Source organism: Neltuma alba, unplaced genomic scaffold, assembly GCF_004799145.2.
Source record: "Neltuma alba isolate B1F8T4 unplaced genomic scaffold, ASM479914v2 tig00012885_pilon, whole genome shotgun sequence".
Classification (NCBI taxonomy): Eukaryota; Viridiplantae; Streptophyta; class Magnoliopsida; order Fabales; family Fabaceae; genus Neltuma; species Neltuma alba.
In genome coordinates, this window is record NW_021637261.1 from 18,919 (window position 1) to 40,424 (window position 21,506).

Sequence of the window (21,506 nt, forward strand, 5' to 3'; positions counted from 1 at the left end):
GGCTCTCATCATGTAGTCCAGTCCATGCAGTCCACATAAATGACGAGAAGCAAAGTAAGCACCACACAACTTCTGCACCTGATTTTTGAGAGCGGCTTCTAGTTTTCTACATTTTTTTCTTAATTACGTACCGATGTGGGATATTTTGCTGAAACCTTATTGAGTTAATCGCCTACTCCAATTAGAAAACAAGATAGACTGTGGTGGCCAATGATAAGCCTTCAGCGTTAAACACGAAATGGACTCGAGGTGTCAAGTATCCAAAAAGTATTAGAAGTTATCATGAGCCAAAAAAACGTAGACATAAAATAAGTTGAAAGACAACTAAGGGGCACTATGGGAGCAAGCTTCTTTCTCCAAACATGAAGGCCAAGGTTGTATAAACGCAATGTTTTTTCCCCTAAAAAAGAAAAGAAAAGAAAAGAAAGTTTGGGGGGGGGGGGGGACGTCTTACAAGGTTCTATTCAATTAACTATTGTTGGATCCATTGGATAGGCATCGCACCCCAACCCCATATTTAACCATACGAGTGTTGTCTCATTTGTCGGTGTTAAGGTCAAAGAATTTTTTATATTTAAGAGTTAACATGATAGTCTTATGTTAAAAAAAAAAATCTCCGGTTTTTAATAGAAAGCCTATTTAACTAATTTGATTAGATTAAAAAAGTTAGATAGGTTAGTTGATTATAAGAAATGTGATATATATATTTTTTAAAATATCATAATTATCTTTTTTAATATTTTCTCTCCCTCACTTACTTGATTATGTTTGAGGAAGTATTCATATGGATAATTCAAAAAAAATTGACAAAAATGAAAAATAGCTCTTATAACCAAAATTAATTTAATAATTAGGTCCTATATTAATGACTGGAGAAATATATTTGATTGAATAGAATTCATCGACCAACTGGCCTTCACTTGCAATATCATTATTTCCTATCTTTTTCGATCCATGGCATCTTTCGTTCCCAATCTTCGTTTTCCACTACTAGACGCAAGGCAGAGCATGAAGGATAAAAAAGTCATGGTTATTCTCCTTACACTGACGTGTTCTCGGAATTGTTCTAAGTTCTTTAGAATATTTTTCAGATACTTTAAAATACTATTGCTGACTTAATTGGTATTATCCATGGATTTAACATCTGCTGGAACAAGGGTCTAGACAAAATAATCATATTCTCTGACTGTTTGGAAGCTGTCAATCTGATAATTAGGGGATGTGATTTAAACCACCCTTTTAGAGATATTGTTGAGGAAGCTAGGTTTTAGGAATTGGCAAGTTATATTACATCATGTACATAGAGATCAAAATTCTACTGCCGACTACTTAGCTAAATTAGCACATCAGGTAGATATTCCGTTTCATATACTCGATCACCCTCCTCCTTTTTTCCAAGAGGTGGAAGGCAATAAGGGAAGCCGAGCTTTGATGTTTCTTGTACTTAGTAGTGATTGTAATAGTATCCAGTTTTTTATTTAAAAAAAAATACAAAACCACATTCATTCTTTCACCATCATTTTCAGTTTGGAAGATGGTGGCAGAATATAATGGTATCTGCAGGTAAAAATCAAGAGAATGCATCAATAAACAGTATTTATGGACTTGTGAAGGGAAGAGCCTGCTTCATTGTCGAGTCAGAGTAAACTAATTTTTAAAAAAAAATACAGGGGAAAAATCCATTTTTTTTGCAGCATTAAAAATCAAAAACAGTTTTGAACTAGAACATATAAATTAATCACGAGACCTTCAAATTCATCATGGATAAGACTTCAATTGGCGCTGATCCATTCCTTACTGTAGGTAACACGCAAATTTCTCGACTTATGCTAGACTAAGGTTGTGTTTGATGTTGGCCGCCCCAAAATCCACGTTCAGAACATGAAACGCTACGTTTTGCTTCAATGTAAAATACATCTGTGTTGTGTTCTGAAACGTGGTTTTTACGGAATTGTATATGCTGAAATAGGCTACCGAATCTTTGTACTGGTAATTAGTGAATGGAGCCAAGAAATATGTAAATTGACTTGCTAAATCAACTCATGATACTGATGGTGCTCTCGTTATTTTGTACTACTTCATTGCCGCCCTATAGATAGTGGAGTCGGATAAGTAGAGAATCAAATAGGGCTTTTTATATTGAACCCCCCCCCCCCCCCAAAAAAAGTAGGCTTTCATTCAATTGGAAAAAAGTAATTAGCGAATGAAGTTTTTATTATAAATGATGATTACTAGTAATTAGTAATTATGGAAAGGGTAAATAAGAGGCACCCAGATAGGGACAACCCAGACAAAATGTAAGGGCATTTCTAATAAAGAAAGTTAGGAAAGAATACAAAATTGTGAGGATTAAGCCTCTACAATAAGACACTTTAATCCCTTAGGTGTCATGTTGGAGTTTCTCTGGAACCTGTAATTTTCGGCTCGTCTAGCATCGGAGACTAAATGCTGCCTAAACATGGCGATGAAAGCTTCCACTCTCTCATTCAGTTCCTCCTTTGACAGCCGTGGCGCCTCATCCTCCGCCTCTACCACCACCTCCTCTTCCTCCTTCTCATCTCTCTCATTCTGAACATCACTTGCCCAACACTGCTCTTCGTAGCAATCTTTTGCGTCTTCAATTTCTTGAGAAAACTCGGGCGCCTTCTTCTTCTTTGTCCTGTCATTCTTCTCTTCTTCAGCAATGCCTTCATTTGCCGAACTTCGAGGACGCAGAGACGTGAATAGAATGGCCAAGAGGATGAGATTGAGGATAAGAAACACCCAGGCACGCCACTGCTCAACCAGAAAGCGTTTTAGACACACCATTAGAAGAACCGTACCAGCTGTGAACACAAATGTGTGTATTGTGTCCTCCTCGTGCTCTGTCTCCTTGGCTTCTCTCTCACAGTACTCCCTGTTCTTCACCTCCATATTTAGTCTTCGTTTCATGTATGTGAGAGAGAAAGAAAGAATCACTATGGGTTTGGCTATGGAAGGGAGCTAGACCTGAGCATATATATGGGTGGGATAATAGAGAGGAAGTGAATGGTGTGGGGGAATGATTTGTTTTTTTGGTTATGTGAGGGATAAAGTTGTGATGATGAGAGGACTTCACAGGAATGGGTGAGTGGTGTAAGCTGCTGAGGAGACAAGCGAACATAATACAAACAAGGCCTGCCGCTCTGCCACAACTGCTAAATATTCCATGTGTTTCATCATTGCCTGCTCCGATACTTGGGATTTTTTGTATGTTTGAGCTTGGCGTGCAAACCAATAACCCACTACCACACTTGCTCCAGTTCAAAGGAGTGGTTGGCGCGTTGCGGTAATTACAATTCCCCTTTGGAAGTTACAGTGGTCATTCCACTTCCAAACTTTTTTTTAAAAATTTTCTTTAGATTTTTACCTTTTTTTTTTTGGAACACGGTTAAGCAAACATGCACAACGAAGTAGTAGCATGGCATCGCTAGAAAACCAGATAAAAAAGTGGGGGAATCGGAATCTCAAGATTGAATGAATTAATTGCAGGTCCTTCCTAAAAGAAAAAGGTTTTTATTTTTTTTAGGTGGTTCACAAAGGGGCGCAGGGGTGGTGGAAGCAAGGATTATAACGTGACGGGCAGAGAGCACGCCTAATCCGCTCAAACAATAACAGAAAGACCCCACATATGTCCTTTCACAAAGCAATGTTTCTTTCTTGCTTTACGCTCGTTTCCCCAAAAGCATTCGTCCATAGTACATCTTAGATTCTTCCTCGATACAAAGGTTCGTGTTTCTGCAATATGATCTTTCATTAGGAAAGATCAACAAAATTCTCTAACTCTCCACTTTATTGAATTTGGCTGTGTTTAATTTTTTTTATTTTTTTTAAAGAATTACATGCCTGAGGTTGAAAGTATGATTGGAGTCAAGACTATGTTGGACCTGCCAAGTAGCCGAATTTAAATCCAACTTGCATTACCTGCTCGTAACCTGTCTATTAATTTGTACCCCCTGCCCCATAGAGGTGTTCAATTTAAGGGCCTAATAACAAAAATTAAAAAAATTAGTTATCTTAATTATTTGTAATATATATTTATATATTAATCTTCCTAAAACATCCTTTTAATCATTTGCACATTATTTCATCAATTAAAATCATCCTTAAACATATGTGTAATCAATGGTTGAGAAACAGAGTGAATTGAGATTAAAAAAACAAACTCTTCACCAAGTTCATGTACTTAAGACTATATGGACTGGAAAGAGGTTTTTTTTTTTTTTTTAAATTTAAATTTCCTTCAGGTTATGTTTGCATGTCCCTGGAACGACGAGTGTTGTCAGAATATAGAATTTATACAGTTGATGAGACGTCCTTTGTCATTTAACTTTTTCTCCTTTCAATTAGTGCTCCGAATCCTATCTTGTTTAAACCTGTGACCCTAAATCATTTATTCGCTACAAATTAAGCTGTCCCGTGGCCCCATTCACAGTTCCATTTGTCCCAATACCCACCCACCTAGACGAAACCATGTCATCAATCATATACACGCTCCCCCCTTGCATCCCACTCACCTTTCTTGAGTTGAACGGAATTACCTTCAACATGCCAACGAGTGTGCACCCAACATAATGATGGAAGAAATCACTGCAAGACATGCCATTGCATTGCCACCAGGTACTGTCTTAGCCGTGTTCCTCAACCTAAAAATAGCGCAGCTTCCTGAATAACCCACCTTTCTAGCACACATTTTTCTTTTTGAAAAACAAAGTTAAAGGAATCGAGGAAGATTATCAAATTACTGGCCATGCCCTTGTTTAACACCCAACAGAAGCATACTGGCATTCTCATAATTTTCAAGAACTTGAATTCATTCTCTTGTGATTTCTGTAAAGTCTATAAATTATTTCAAACGATAACCAGTAACCTGCGACATGCAATCAGAATTCACAAGTTACAAAAAGAAAGTCGGTTATAAAACTATTTGCCTGCGTGAGGGCTATGCGATTGATATTGGTTTTGACCAATTTCGAAGCAAACATGACTCGCAAAAAGACAGTTATATCTGTGGCAAACGAGTTGGAAGGTCTGCCGGAACATCTGCACTAGCCTGCCACGTAAAAAATCAATTTTAGTACAGGTGTCATGGAAATTAATAATGATACCTGTAACCAACCCAAAAAAAAGAGGGAAAAAAAAAGAGAGGCTATGCCAGCAACCTAAAGCATTAATCATATGAATAAGTCAATTCCGCTCTTCCATAATGAAATAGAGCGTGAATTCATTCTCTTGTGATTTCTGTTATCCTCAACCAAAAAGGAAAATGCCTCATACCAGGTTTTTTGTTTTCCATACATAACTTCTAACCTAGCCCTGGACTTCCTAGGAAGAAAACTTTTCTATTCTTGATTCTCACAGGAGCAGAATTAGGGCCTGCTATACCTTAAGATATCTCTTCAACATTCTTGTAGTACTGAAATTGAATCCCTCAACTGGTTCTCCTTTGGAACGAGATGCATAAAGTTGCTTTCTAACTTGAGTGGCCAATGACTGCATAGACATTCAAAATTGAATCAGTTTAGCCCCCTCGCAATGTTTTCCCCATCATTTCAAAAACTACCATCTTTCCTAGATGAAAACAGTAACTCAATTTTACTTATATCATATTATTGGTAGTACACCGAAATACTGAATTTATTATTAGATATTTCAGTATGAATAAGCTGTAAGTCCAAATTATTGCCATCAATATCAAATAACATATATTTTCAATCAAATAATATATTAACTATAATAAAAACTAACGCAATTTAGACTGTCAAAATTATGATATTATGATCTTTTTCACCATAATGCAAAAATTTAATACCATACTGAATGTTTTGGCCGCCTTTTGATTTTTTTTTTTTTTAAAACCAGGGTAAAAAACATTTCAGCTTTCTAGCACGGGTCTTTTAGAGGTTTTTGCCAGTTGATTTTCTTTCCAACGTGTTTTATTTTGATTACATGAAAAAGAATTTTTTGACCATCTTTATTTGCAGAAAGTTTTAAAATCCTTTCATTCATGGCATTATATTTGGCAAGTGTTATTTGCAGGACAAATGTCGTTTGTTGTTTCAGAAGTATGGTCAGAGAATGTTGCGCGCAATCTTGAGACCATTGAAATCAGATCAAAACTAGCGCTTTACTTCACATACTCAACTGGAAAAACGCAATTAGAGCCAGATATCACATATTTATACATACCTTTCCCAGCTCCACTCCCCACTGGTCAAAAGAATTGATGCCCCATATGAAACCTTCAACAGCAATTCTGTGTTCATAAATTGCCAATAACTGGGAACATAGAAGAGAGCTGATATTAAATCCAAGAACACAATATGTATGACTATGGAACTCACTGCAAGAAGGCATGCACTAGTGTCATTAAGATCTAGTCCATGCATTATGATCAATGACCAGAGTCTTTACAGAATTCAAAAAACGTTTTAAGAAATATGTCTAAATTGCTCGGGCATTTCAGGACCCTCATTGGCAAGGCACAATCATACTACATCAGAATAATCAAAAATTTCTTCTTGACGAAATTATTTGCATGATTGGGGACGTGGAGAAACAATATAAATGAAGTGGAGGAAATCGATTCAATACTTCAATCCATCTGTCAGAAACATCTTGCACGTGGTTCTTCTAAGGTAGATATTCTAGTAATACAAAGGTGAGAACTTGAGAGGGATGAAAATCATAAATAAGCATGATGTGGAGCGGGAGAGAGGATCCTAAATGGAATTTCATTGCATGTCATGTCAGCCAGCGTAGGACTCATGTTCGAGGAGGCATCTCTGCTTATGCCATGGAAACACTAAATGAGACAGTGAATACCAAAAGGAAAATCGGTAGAGTCCAACATTTTATATTTTTCACCTAGAGGTGTTTCTGTAGAACTTAAGTAACGATATACTCCTCCGGTTCTTAATATAAGAGCTATTTAACTAATTTGATTATATTAAGAAAGTTAGGTAAGTTAGTTACTTACAAGAAATATGACATGTTTTTCTTAAAACACCATAATCATCTTCTCCATAGGGTTAATTTAGAAAAAATTAATAAATATAAGAAATAAGTCTTATATTTAGGACCAAAATCAACTTAACAATTAGGCCTTATATTAAGAACCGGAAGAGTATTTTAGATCTACCCAAACAGAATGGATGTTTTCAATGGTCATGGGAGACTTCATGCCAAACATGAGGAAGGACATGCATAGTTAAGTGAGGTGCGGACCAAAATGGCCTAGCAACTTTGCACAAGTGCCCAATACCCATGTGTCGAAAGAACTGCTAATATGGCACATCAGAGAGATAATACTCCTTCAGTCCTAAATGTATGCGCTAATTAAGAAGTTGGTTTTGGTTCTAAATGGAAGATCTTAATCCATTTTATCTCTCATATTTATCATTTTCCCCCAAACAATTTATCTAACTCACAAACTAATAGACATAATCTAATGTTATATAGGGATATTTTAGAAAGATCATGTCACATTTGTTATAATTAAGTAATTCATTTAGCTTTTTTAATCTAATCAAATTAGTTCTTATATTAAGAACTGAAGAAGTACAATATCAGATTTGCCCTACCTTTCTTGGAGGTAACAGCATCAGAGAGATCAGACTTCAGCCCTCGGTTAGGAGGACTGAGGACATAGGTCAATAGGTCATTCCTAAGAGCCTTCCATTAACTCTAAATAATTTCCTTTTCTTTATATTATTAGTGGCAACCTTATCAGATAACTATCTCCATGACTTATTAGCCATCAGCACAAGAAAAGAGATCTGAGTTGACATGGCTAATGATTGCAATAATTGCTTCATGGTTCACTCCAAAAACTCATCAGGAATTCGTCCACTTGAGAAGTGCTCTACAGCCGCCTATCTTAGGATATGACAGGAAATCAGATATGAGTACTTTTCAGGAATCAATGTGACGTGTTACATGACTACCGGCTTTCTTTCTGAACATGCTTAATAAAGGATATACTCAGGTTCAAATTAAAAATTCACAAGAAGCAGGAGGATCTCAAACCTGTCCAATATTATAAGCGTTCAGTGATGGAAGCAAAAGGCTGAGAGAAGGGCGGTTACCAGAGAATGTCTGCCACAGAAAATAGTCAAAGGTAAGGGCCACTAATTCAGCCATAACGCAAAAAGTGACAAAAAACATATGGGAAATCACCTTGTGAGGAATAAGATGTGGAGCTACATTCTCTTTTTGCAATTGCTCTGAGGTCTACAAAACATTTATGGTTAATTATGTACCTCTAGAAAATCAAATAATACAAGTATGATATTAATAAGACACTCCCTACCATCCATGTTGTCTCGCTGACTTGGAGAAGAATGCTATATCACACAAATACTATAGTAAAAATTATTAAAATTGAAGGATTCCTAGTTATAGCAAGAAGATAAGGTTAATCTAATTGTTTGTCTGGAATTTAACCATTAGAAGTAGTCACAAACGTCATTAACACCTTTTCCATTTTCTTCACTGGTTTGTTACTTTTTATGAAATTTGGGAACTTTAAAACTTATCTAAGAAAAGAGAGAAGAAGCGTACCTTCCCATTTGCAAGGGCATCTGGTTGTGCAAAGAAGTTGGACATTAGCTCATCATGGTTGCTCACTACCTCACCTTCACAACAAGAAGCAAACCAAAAATCATTTTCATTGATCAAAAACCAAAATATCAGTACAGGAACATTAAACAAGCTATCATCCATGATAAATTTGATCATAGAAATAGATGCCTTCAGACAAAAAAGAAAAGAAAAGAAATAGAGTTCTCACCTTTCAGGTAAACTGGTTGCTGACTTTTCACAACTCCAATAAAATCACAAGGAATAATGCGCCCCTACAGGCATGTAGATAATGCGTCATTCAATAATCAACAGGGGCGAAGTTCATTCATACTGAGAACTGAATCTCGTTTCTGCATAAATTAATGAATAAAGCAGATTGAAAGGAGATGGGGTGCATGTCACAGAATGATCATCATCATCTTTCCAATTTAGACAGGGATGAGCGTAGATGACCTGGTGTATAAGTTGATAAAAGCTGTGCTGCCCATTAGTCCCTGGTTCGCCAAAATCAATTTCACCAGCTTCAAATGGTAAAGGGACACCGTCAATTGATACACCCTTTCCATTACTTTCCATGCTAACCTATAGAAAGCATGGGGAAATATAAGAGAACAGAAAGAAACTGAATTTTCAAAAAAAGTTTGAGGCCTTGAACACAAGATGGTGACCAACGTGCCTGTTGAATGTGTGGGGCAAACTTTTCCAGGGCCTGAGAGTAAGGCAAGATAGCCTGAAAGAGAACAGAAAGTCTCAAATTAAAATCATTGATTAAGAATAATGAAACCTAAAGAGCTAAATTACTCACTCTGGCAGGATATCCAAGAAATGAAACATTCCATATGCTCAACAATCCCAGAAGCACCTGAACGGTAGACAAAGAACATGTTATTATGAACTCGACAGAGCGACATCTCTAATAACCAAGATAGATGCAGGCAAGGAAGAAAGCTGCAGTGAGTTGAATCCCAATCCACCCCAACACTCATGATAACCTCTGATCATATATACAAGAGATGAGAACAGGATAGTTAATTGAAGAATTAAATGGATTTAATAGAGAGATTTATTTATTTTAAAAATAACTGATTTATAAAAATTAATAATAGACAATCCAGAACTGCATCGTGATTTCAAACTTAAAATTTTCCTGTTTCAGGGTCTAAAGCAATATGTTATTCACATGAAATGAACACAGACACCAAGCACGGAAAAAAGAAATGAAATATAATCAATGACAAAGATGAAAGGAAAAAATGAGAAGTCAGAAGCGATAAATAGTTGACTATCACAGGTGACTGAAGAAGGAAAGAAGTGATTGGAGATTCTGCTGCAATACTATTACCAGCAACAATAAATTTTTGCAGAGGCTTATTCAATGCTAGGATCACATGAGCTAAAGAAACATTGGCAAGAAATCCATAAACGAGCAGGAGATACCGAGTGCAAATAAAACACAAAAAACAGATCAATATTCAGGTACTCACAGGTAGATTTCTCTCAAAAGGTTCCGAAAGTGTATGTTGGTCAATGCTGGATGCTCCCTTTAAAAACCTTTAGGAAAGAAATCCATCATTTACAATTTACATATACAAACAAAAATCATTTCTCTTACTCTTTCAAAAAACATTGAAGCTAGAAACAGAAGGAAGACTCTTTACATTGTTGGAAATGATTCAACTAACAAAATAGCATTTTATACAAGGCAGAAATATTACAGGCTATCCACAATATATATTATCACTCATCACAACATGATGTTTTCCATGTAATTTTTTGTCTGCTATAGTGACCATCAACATGATGCAGGAAACTATCTAAATACATTAGAACAGGTTCTTGTTCTAAGTTAAGTCAAAAGAGCATATGCATAAGATCCCTTTTCTACGCCATCCATGTCTTGCATAAAGGAAGCTAAAACTACGACAGTTTTCCACCAAAATAAGTTAAGCATATAAACACTTCTTAAAAAACAAAAGGAAAGGGGAAAAAAACTTACTTTTCAATTACTGAGAAACCATATTGTAGAGATAATGGCAACACTCCAACAGCACTGCAAACTGCAAGCAGCATTTCAGACAGCAATCAGAATAAAAAATGTACAGCACTTCAAAATGACTTTTAAAGCAATGAAACATGCCCCAAAAATGGAAATTACCACTATACCGGCCACCAACCCAGTCCCAAAACGCAAAAGCATTATTGGGGTCAATGCCAAACTTCTCCACAAGCTGCACTAGAAATTAAAGATCAGAGAGAGATATTGAAAATTCAAAAATAGTCAATGAGCTTACATATACATAAATAATCCAAGGAAGTGAAGGGATAACAAATCTTGGTTAGCTTATACAAAAGAAAAAAATGGCAGTACCGTGAGATTTGTGCTGACTGCCACCATATGCTTTGCTATAGCAGAGGGCCTGAAAGAAAATGGAATCATGCCAGTCTTCAAACCAAAGTTACCTTAGTAGTCTTCATGGAATGAAACTCCAGGACACCAAAATAGCCTTTACACTAGTCTTGATGAGCTAATAATCTTAATACTGCACTTACCCTAAGGCAGATGAAATCCATTCCCTGAGCGTTCGTGCATTCAACATGGTTTCAGCAGTTGTGAAAGTCTTTGAAACAACCACAACTACAAAGAAAAGCAAAAGAAAAAAAAAATCCATCAATATGACACACAAGACACAAGCTGTGAATCCTGCTATACAAATATAAATGTTGAAAACGATAGATTAATTTAATTACCTAGGGTAGTTTCAGGATTTAATCCTGTGATATTCCTAGCAACATCAATTGGATCAACATTTGCAAGACTGCATGTTGAAATGAAAAAAGGTTAGGTTAACCTTACAAGATAGGTCAGCTTTCTTAAATATGTAGCTTCAGTGAGATAAAATTATATCTGCACTTTCACATACACAGAATATCAACCCTTGATAGACTCACATACTTGTAGCAAATATGCGAGGCACATGTCTAATCAGAGGCATCCAATATCACTGTCCCCTTGAACAGTGATTATGCAATAACTCACACAAACCATTAGATGGCCAACTTTACAGCCTTTTACAGGCACATTTACATGCAACGATTAGCAATTTAAAAAAATAATCAGCACTTAGTAATTATGAAATATCATCTGAATGAAACTTCTAAAAACAGCCCTTCTATAAACCCTTCTACAAATTAAAGTTCGCCGTGTGATCAAAGTATGAGACAGAACAGTCATGGGGAGAAAATCCTGAAAAGCTTGAACAGACAGACTCAAAATTAAAACCACTCAAGTTGTTCACTTGATATAAAAAACCAGACTTTGGAAACCACAGTAACAAAATAACTTACAAGCGCAGCTGACGACCTCTTGCCGATCCAATAGCTTCAGGATCTGTAAGATGCCAAAAATATATATTCAACACTTCTTGTTGTGGCTGAGGTCAATGACATGTACATATGCTCAAAGAAACATAAATTAAGGGTGACCCAAGAGAATAGTAGGGGACTGCAATGAGAGACTGGCGAGTATCACCAACCCGTTTGAAGAGCAGTGTGCACAAACAAGGGACCTAAGAAGCTTCCCCCAATACCAATTGCAACAACATCCTTCAAAACCTTTCCTGTAGCTCCAACCTATAAATAATAAAAATGCTCAATACTCTCAAGTTCCAGAATTGTCAGCATGGGAAAATGGAGAGGTTGATTACCCAAGATCCACTGCGGACCCTCTCAGAGAACTCCCGGATCTTATCCAGAACTTTCCAAACCTCCGGGACAACATTCTTTCCATCACTCTGTATAACAGAATCCCTTGGAGCACGAAGGGCTACATGAAGCACTGATCTATTCTCTGTCCTGTTAATCTGAAAGTCCAATCAAAGGCGCACAAGAATTAATGAGTCAGGCGATTTAGCCACTGAATCCACTATATACATCATTGCAATGTTACAGTCTATAGAAGATAAGCAGCAGGATTTTCAGACATGTTTTAAAATCTTGTCAAAACCTTTCATTAGAAAAATGAAAAAGGAGAAGAATACTGTTGATATGTACAATGTATAATATTTGTACTTAAGACTAGTTATATATTTACATAACCACTTACATGCTCCCCATTGTACATGCTGTTAATCTTTTGTTTCAGAGATGCAGCCTGTATAACAGCACAATCAACAATAATTCAGATGGCAATATCAGTATGGTATTTGACTTATGTTTTAAAAGAAGGGACCAACCGAGTGCCCAAAAATAAGTTAAGCTCTTGAGATACCTAGATGCAAAGAACTGACCTCAGCCAAGTTAAAGAGTTTATTGATCGTGTCAAGAGTAGCCTGTTGCCTTGAGTAATCCAACAGAATTCCATCAAACTCACTACAGAGGAAAAGCACACCGAAATCAGAAAGATATTCATCACATTGCAAGTGTGCTGGTGTCGCTTAATATACTAAGTGCAAAGGAAAATATGATCTTTTATCCTAATCTTTCAATATCAATAAATCCCCAAAATTGCGGGCTCTTTATTTCATTGTTACGAGTCCTGAAACATATAATAGCACATAGTGAGTATATACAGCATCATACACTGCCATTGATTCACATCTTTTGACGTCACCCAATAGATCACGTAAATGGGTCTTTTTGATCTCATCAACATGGGCCTGCAAAAAGCGAGAAGTTGTTAATAGTATTTTCACAGCAGTTCACGATAGTACATTTGAAAGAAGTATTCTCCCAGTTACCCTCAACTCCTTCCAAGGTTGAGTGTCACTAATGAGAGTGGAGGAAGCCATTTGAAGTTATGATCAATATCCTGCACCAAGGACTGCATCAACTTAATATGCTGTATGCCCAACTGTCTCAAAATATTGTATATATGTTTCTACAATTTAACGACATTCATTCTCATGTGAAGACAATAATATATGAAGAAAAAGATCAATTAACATTATGCTGCAAAAATCAACACTTCAGAAGACTTTGATGCAGACAATAGTTATATGCCGTATTCTATCCTATAGCAGAGAAGACTATGAAACATTGCAACAGTTTTCTAGAGCTGGAGGAGTATGTTGCCCCACAACAGCAAAACAAGAGAAAACCCAACCTAACCTCAGTTTACAGATAATCTAATTGGCTTTTCTTATACTTCTTAGTTACTCCAAAGGCATGACTTCCCAACACAGTCCATCAATACCTACTGAAACTGATAGACCGACAATCAGATCCAGAACCATGTTCCTTGGAGCAATTAATCAAGCACCATTTGTGCAATGAACATCCGATTAAGTAATAGTGAAAATCAGATGCATAGAATCTAAAACGGATTTGCATAGCTATACAGAATATCGAGTGATCAACAAGTCATCTGGTAAACAAATCTTTTCACCAAAATCAACCAAATCCTAACAACCACGAAGAACCACACAAACTGAAATATAAGCTACTTCCGATAGCTACGCGGGCCTAAAATTGGTCAGATACTCCCGGAGTATTAACAGCCAAAAAACGAAGTGATTGGATGATAAGAGAATAAAGGCAAAAGACTTGAAGTTCCAAATATGTAAGAACACGCCTCGCATCACTTAACTCCTGAACATTGGTCTGTCAATTTATATTGAGACCAGCGTTCAATTAACATTACAGCAATTCCTCATTGCACAAACTCCAATATCAGCATCCACAAATCACACGGAGGTAACAATCGCCGAATTTAGATTTTACCAATTCAGAATTCAAACACTTAATCTGATTCCACAAGCCATTTCCCACTCATATAGCATCAACAAATAATGAATGAAGACAAACAAACAGATGAAGCAAAACAACATTGAAGAATATGCGGAAACCTCAATCTCAAGAAGTTAAGCGCAAATAAGAATCCAACCGAGTGTGCTTATCGGATTGTTCTTAAGCCAGCGCATATATAGTGAAACCGAGATTCAGAAACTAAATACACATTGTGCGTAAAAACAATTGGTTTGCATAGAAATTGAGTGATCGGTTTGATACCAGGACAAAAAGGCGAATATGATGAGAGAGAAAATGTCCAAAAATAATATAGGAAGGAAGAAGGAGATGGCTGATGAGGAAAGATGGGCTGACTTTACCAATAGATAAAGAAAAGATGGTGGCGTCAGGTTCTGCGGACGGAGAGCAGCTTCAAACGGACGATTCAGAGTCGCCTGTGGGCGCACATAGCCACTGATTATATGCAGCGGCTCGCCGGATTGAACAATTCATTTTCGTTCTCGAAGCCACGTGGCAGATCCGCCATATTTATGCTTACAATAGTACCAAACGCAATTATGTACGTAGTCCAGACACGACCAGCATTTTATTATTGGTTTTGGCCAAAACAGCATTTTATTCTTAATAGCATCATTTATGTTGGCCAAAAAAACAAAGCATCATTTATGATGAATCTTGCAATATTTAATATTGATTAATATATCGATTAATAATTATATTTTTACCAACAGACTACATCAATTTCAATATAATATTCTATAATTTACTATATAATATTAAGTTCTACTATTCACAAATAATAAAATTTTTATCATCACTTATATATATCGTTAATGCATAAACTATAGCAAGATTTTTCGAGAATAAAAAACTACAGCAAATTTCACTTTACCGCCCGCACTGTTCCTCCGGCGTGATAGTCATGTCATGATATTAGTGTGGCCATGAAAAATGAAGATATTAATAAGACATCTTAGATGTTTTCTTGGGGAAGATTAATAGTAGTAATTTGGTTTGCATAATGTGTCCTGATTTCTGATTAATTGGGCCGCACAGCATGTGGGGTTAGTAAAATCATCTGCAGTAAATACAGGGAATTTAGGAGATACGAAACTCGTAAATGCTTTATTTAAAATTCATTTTGTTTGGTGGGGTTTTGTTTGGTTATTAATTTATTCATGGATGGGAATTAAATTCAAATTATGACATGGCTAATGCGATGTCAGCGCACCGTGGGAATGGAAAAGAAGAGAGGAGAAAGGAAGACAAATTGCTTTCAAGAAAGAATAGAAAAGTGAGGGTTTCAGTCACGGTGCTCGGGGAGGCATCCTAGTTCTTGGGTGTTTAGATAAACGCCTGAAGGTAATTGACGACTCGCCCTGTCTAATATTGGTATAACTTGAGAGGAAGGAAGATTTCGCCCTGCCTTTGAATTGTGGGTGAGCCCGACCCTTTTTCAAAAATTCTGTTATCAGAAAAAAGAATAGAAAAGTGAGGAGATGGAGATGGAATTGAGAAACAGCCAAACATGAGTTTTGTCTGGTTGGGTGGTGTATGCCCGTATGGATTCTGCTCACCAAGTTGAGAGAGGTTAACAAGAGAGTTCCAGGAGGGAAGTCCAAATCACTACATGTGTTATGATGAAAGACGCTGCGAAGGTTCACTTCTCGTACAATTCACGTGGCTATGGCACGAGGCAGAAAATAGATTCAGCTTCACATCGTAATAATTGAACCTATTGAAAGGGCAGCCAACTTTTTTTTTTTTTGGCAGCCAAGTTTTAAATGCACATGGAGGATTATTCATCATTTCACTCTCTGTATAATTTTTTTTTTTGGGCCAAGGATTTCTCTCCCTGCATCAATCTCTCGGCCACAAACCTCAAAACCAGTTCAATGCTGTGGCAAAGTATTTAGATTTTTTTTTCACCTCAGTTTTAAAATTGACCAATCGTCCACCAATTCGTAATTCTACATTACAATAATGTAAAACTCTAGACGAGTTCGCTAATTAAGTGCATACAAAACTTCCAGTTTCCAAGCATTTTGACCAGAATTGAATATAATTAGTCTTTGAAAAGTACTTTTAGGCCAGTAAAAATCAAATATCCACATATTAAATATGTTTCCTGCAAAATGATTAAAGAAAATATTTCTAAAAGTCTAATGCATATTTTATATATATATAAATAATTGATTTAACTAAATTTGGTAGTGTTTAATTTTTACATTTAGAATTAGTAGAAGAATATCAGCTAAAAAAAAAAATTATTCCTCCGATTCTAAATATAAGACTCTTACATATACATTAGTATAAGAGTTTTATATTTAGAACCGGAGGAATAGTAAAAGAATATAATAAAAAAGATTCAAGATATCGCGAAGCGATTGGCATGCACGTTGAAAACATAGGAGATCCAGTTAGAAGTACTAAACTCATCACTCATATGATCAATCTATACAGGCTAAACTGATTCATTCATTCGGATCAAACGAAAACCAAACCAATACGTTACTATCAAACTACAACAACCAAACCCAGAAATACACGCGCTGGATACGAGCTTCTCCAGTCACCGAGTCATCGTTCGGGTTCTTCCGGCGTATTGTTTTGAGCTTTTCATAAGGCATTTTGATCATTTCGTTCTCATTCATATTATGGGCCAAGGGATGTGGGTCCGCTTCCTTTTGACAATAAATTTTTCAATTAAAGAATTTTTAAGGAGAATAAAAAAAACCCTAAAACTTAGAAAATTATGTACAAAGATCTACTTACAAAAATTATTGGCATCTGTTATCAAAACCAATACTAATATTATAATAGTTTTCTATTTATAATTTTTTTATTTACAAGGTTTTTTTGCCATTTTGGTAATAAATATAGACGATCTTGTGCATTCATAAAATCACCTTTTATTCCATTTTTTCTACGCGTGCCAAACAATTTGGTCAAATCCTTCCCCCTTCCAAGCGACTACATGAGTCAAAGAAGCAGTTGTTCTCATTAATCGAGTAAGCGAAGAAGAAAAATCCACCGCGATTCTCACTCCACTTTTCATAAGCTCTGCACCTGTCTGGTATTTTCTCATCCTCAATTTCCAAACCTACGCCCAAAAAGTCAATGGCATCTCGGTCTACCTTGCTTTTTCTGAACCCGTTCCCACGATATTTTTAACCACTAATTCACCGCAAACACACAAAGCTTCCCCTTCCTTTCATGATGGGCAAAGCTTCACTGGATCTCAGGAATTTCCTTCTGCTGCTATTGTGCAGCTCCGTGGGCTTATGGGGTTTTGCTGCGTCGGAGGTTGAAGATGACGTGAAATGCCTCAAGGGCCTCCAAAATTCGTTCGGTGGTCCTGGTGGAACGCTTTCATCGTGGCAATTCAACAACAACACACCCGGTTTCATTTGCCGATTCAACGGCGTTACGTGCTGGAATGACCAGCAGAATCGGATCATCAGTCTTGTCCTCAATAGTATGGACCTCTCCGGTCGCGTGCCGGAGTCCTTGAAGTACTGTGGTAGTCTGCAACGACTGGATCTTGGGTCCAACGCCCTTTCTGGTACGATCCCCGAACAGATTTGTGTGTGGATGCGCTATTTAGTGAACCTTGACTTGTCGGCAAATCGTCTTTCCGGACCTATCCCCCCTTCTCTCGGGAATTGCTCGTATTTGAATGAGTTAAGCCTTAACAGTAATCAGCTTTCAGGTGTCATCCCTGCCGAAATTGGGAGCTTGAGCAGGCTTAGCAAGTTTTCGGTTGCAAATAATCATCTTGAGGGTGCGATTCCTTCGTCTTTAAGTCGGTTCGGCAAGGAAAACTTTGAGGGGAATAGTGGTCTTTGTGGGGGTCCTCTTGGATCTAAGTGTGGAGGGCTGAGTAAGAAGAATCTTGCCATTATTATAGCTGCTGGGGTATTTGGTGCAGCTGCTTCTTTGTTATTGGCTCTTGGGCTCTGGTGGTGGTACCATCTGAGGTTGGGTAAGAAGGGGTTTGGAGACGGAGCAAGTGATAATTGGGCTGTGAAATTGAGGGGCTACAAGCTCGTGCAAGTCACTCTATTCCAAAAACCCCTTGTGAAGGTTAAACTAGGCGATTTGATGGCGGCTACCAATAATTTCAGTGCTGAAAACATTCTTATTTCAACAAGAACAGGAACTACTTACAAGGCAGATCTTCCTGATGGGTCAACCCTTGCAGTCAAACGGCTCAACACATGCAAAATTTTGGAGAAGCTATTCCGCGTGGAGATGAATAGGCTAGGCCTTCTCAGACACCCGAATTTGGCACCTCTTTTGGGATTCTGTATGGTGGAAGAGGAAAAGTTACTGGTTTACAAGTACATGTCAAATGGAACTCTCTTCTCCTTGCTGCACAGAAACGGCAATGCATTGGACTGGCCCATGAGATTCAGAATTGGCTTGGGGGCGGCTAGGGGTCTTGCCTGGCTGCATCATGGGTCCCATCCTCCAATCATACACCAAAATATCTGTTCCAATGTGATTCTTGTTGACGAAGATTTTGATGCTCGTTTAATGGATTCTGGACTTGCCCGACTTATGACATCTGACTCAGAAGGGACTAGTTTTGTGAATGGAGACTTCGGGGAACTTGGCTACATAGCTCCAGAATATACTAGCACCCCTTTTCCTTCACTAAAAGGAGACGTTTATGGATTTGGGGTTGTGCTTTTGGAGTTGGTCACTGGGCAGAAACCTCTTGAAGTCAGCATTGGAGAGGAAGAAATTAAGGGTAATTTAGCGAATTGGGTGAATACGCTTTCTAATTCTGGTCGCATCAAGGATTGCATTGACAAGGCCATAACTGGGAAGGGACATGATGAGGAGATTTTGCAGTTTCTGAGAATTGCCTGTAACTGTGTGGTTTCTCATCCTAAGGATAGGTTGTCAATGTACCAGGTTTATCATTCGTTGAAGAGTCTGTCCAAGGACCAAAGTTTTTCGGAGCATGATGATGAATTTCCACTGATCTTCGGGAAGCCTAATGATGAATCAGCTTAGTCTGGTTCGAGAATGGCATTTCCGCTCTGGTTTCCTGTTTGTTACGGGAAGTATTCAGAATGGTTCTTGTGTGGGGCTTGATCATTTCCAACAGCGGACCCAAAGGTACAGTTGTATGATAAAATAAACTTTATCGTAGCTTAGGCTCTCGTGTTTCGTAATATCCATTTGTTTTGCTGCTATTGTACTAGGATGCAACCCAAAATTGCTCCCGTGATATTTGGAATATGCTTCTTGTTTGTATCCTCAGCATGTGTAAGATGCAATGTGGCACTCTACTTTGTGTTCTGTATAGATTTATAATTAGGAAGATACGAAGCAATTATTATCTCTAGAAAGAAAAGAGGGCCTTGTTCTCTATGAAGTAAGATTTATTGTGTTTGAACATTATTTTGATGTTTTGAACTAGTAGTCTAGCACCTCTTCTGAAAGATTCTATGCAACTGAAATATTGCTGTTATTAGTACTAAAAAGTTGTCGATAAATCAGTAAACCACAACATCACCTTTAGGCCCCATTTGATTCGCCGAAACGATGCTCGGGAAATAGAAAACCTATTTTTCATGATTTGGTAGGCAGGAAAATTGGTTCTCGGTAAATGAATTTCCTCAAAAACTTAAACCTTACCACCCACGATTCCACCCTTCGACCTGCCTGCGACAAACTCTTTCTCATCGGCAATGATCCTACGGCGCCCTCTTCCTCTTTGTCATCGTCAGCTATTCTGAAGTTCAACGCCGTTCGTTCGTCATGTCTCTGTATTGACACTCAATTGTTCAAATTTGGGGGCGAACTCCACCGCCCAACCTCGCCTCCACCTTTTACCCTTCCTTCCCTCTTCCTCTCTTAATCTACCACTTTGTTTCCATCGATTCAGGCATCATTTTCCTCCTCCTCCTTTTTTAAAAAACACTCTCAACTAAGGATACATATTTTTCTAAAAGTTCTGAAGTGTTGGAAAGTTGTGCTGTTTCCTACTCGGATTGACGGATTCTCTGTCCCTGTCGCTGCCCATTCTCTGTCGCCTATAATCTCTTATAGCACGCCCACCTCTGCGTATAGAGGAGAGGAGCTCGTGGGTTTTATAGATCACTGAACCAAAATAGGGATGGGTGAGATGGGTGTGGGGATTCTCTTTCAAGAAGGGGATATGTTAAATTGTCCAAGTTTTTTGGAAAAGGATACATTTTCATACTCCATTGTCATCTACCAAGACAGGATCTTAACATAATAGCGCCTATATTCACAATTATGGAATTTATAATGATTTTTTTTGTTTTTTGTTTTTACCGGAATGATGATTTTTTTTTGTTGGCCTTCTGCTTTGTTTAAAGGTCATTCTTGCTAAATATTTGCTCATATGAAACCCTTACTTTTTATTTTGCTTTTGGAGAAGCGAGCAAGTGCGTGGATTAATCGGTTCGTCACGCTCATTTTACTGATACCTTTTATAAAATTTACCTTACACCTTTTTTGCATGCAGGGATATCTTGCTTACTGATATGTACTTGATGGAGTTCCATTGATACAACGTTTTCCTATAAATATATTAAAAAGTGATTAGTTTCTTTTACCAGCAAAAATGATGAGATTTACGGCATTGAATATTATCATAAGAAATATTTAACTCTACCGGTATTTGAAACGCTGCCATATTTCTTAACCTTGTACTGCCTCCTTTCCATGTATATAATATATATTTCAGTTTAACGATAACGTCTAACTTATTGAAATAATAGTGATTCAAAAGATAGGATTAATTTTGTCGAGAAAATTTAGAATTATGAATACAGCTAGGGAATTAGGTCTTTTATTTAACAAACCATTTAAATGTTAACAATTAAAGTTTAATAAATTAATATCTCATCCTTTTATTGATTTTAAATGAAAAATATAATATTTATGTATATCCAAAATGTTCTTATTTTTTTTGGTAATAAAAGGATTTATTTATGAAAGAAGTATACTCTTAATCTTTTATCTTTATACAAAGTTTTAGTTTAGTATCTTAACTTGAAAAAATTAACAAAAAATAATAACTTTAAAATTTTAAATATTAATAAAATATTTCTAAATACTAATATATTGAGTTTAATTTTTAAAATAATCATAGTTATTCTTTAAAAAAATCATCA

General features: G+C 36.9%; 3 protein-coding genes across 8 annotated transcripts; 1 reads left to right on the forward strand and 2 right to left on the reverse strand.

The window, feature by feature from the left end:
- Positions 1 to 2,203: 2,203 nt before the first annotated feature.
- Positions 2,204 to 2,950, reverse strand: LOC114732174 (uncharacterized). The gene has a single exon (XM_028919459.1). The coding sequence runs from the start codon at positions 2,929 to 2,931 to the stop codon at positions 2,350 to 2,352; it is 582 nt and encodes a 193-aa protein (XP_028775292.1). The 5' UTR covers positions 2,932 to 2,950; the 3' UTR covers positions 2,204 to 2,349.
- A 1,782-nt stretch (positions 2,951 to 4,732) lies between these two features.
- On the reverse strand, positions 4,733 to 21,357 carry LOC114732178 (glucose-6-phosphate isomerase, cytosolic 1). Of its 6 annotated transcripts, none has more exons than XM_028919464.1 (24): positions 14,706 to 14,804; positions 13,338 to 13,408; positions 13,180 to 13,256; positions 12,888 to 12,969; positions 12,704 to 12,751; positions 12,306 to 12,461; positions 12,135 to 12,231; positions 11,947 to 11,989; positions 11,350 to 11,417; positions 11,152 to 11,236; positions 10,970 to 11,018; positions 10,757 to 10,829; positions 10,598 to 10,658; positions 10,086 to 10,152; positions 9,407 to 9,463; positions 9,278 to 9,331; positions 9,055 to 9,183; positions 8,810 to 8,873; positions 8,581 to 8,654; positions 8,197 to 8,250; positions 8,047 to 8,115; positions 6,208 to 6,297; positions 5,404 to 5,511; positions 4,733 to 5,071 (listed from the first exon to the last, which is right to left on the reverse strand). In XM_028919464.1, exons 2-24 carry the CDS (start codon positions 13,386 to 13,388, stop codon positions 5,021 to 5,023), a joined length of 1,707 nt encoding a protein of 568 aa, XP_028775297.1. In that variant the 5' UTR covers positions 13,389 to 13,408; positions 14,706 to 14,804; the 3' UTR covers positions 4,733 to 5,020. The 6 variants fall into 6 exon arrangements, with proteins under 6 accessions (XP_028775297.1, XP_028775298.1, XP_028775299.1 ...); XM_028919465.1 differs by lacking the exon at positions 14,706 to 14,804 and adding an exon at positions 14,608 to 14,678; XM_028919466.1 differs by lacking the exon at positions 14,706 to 14,804 and adding an exon at positions 14,445 to 14,529.
- On the forward strand, positions 17,368 to 19,772 carry LOC114732177 (inactive LRR receptor-like serine/threonine-protein kinase BIR2). Its single transcript, XM_028919463.1, has one exon. The coding sequence runs from the start codon at positions 17,563 to 17,565 to the stop codon at positions 19,369 to 19,371; it is 1,809 nt and encodes a 602-aa protein (XP_028775296.1). The 5' UTR covers positions 17,368 to 17,562; the 3' UTR covers positions 19,372 to 19,772.
- Positions 21,358 to 21,506: the final 149 nt, after the last annotated feature.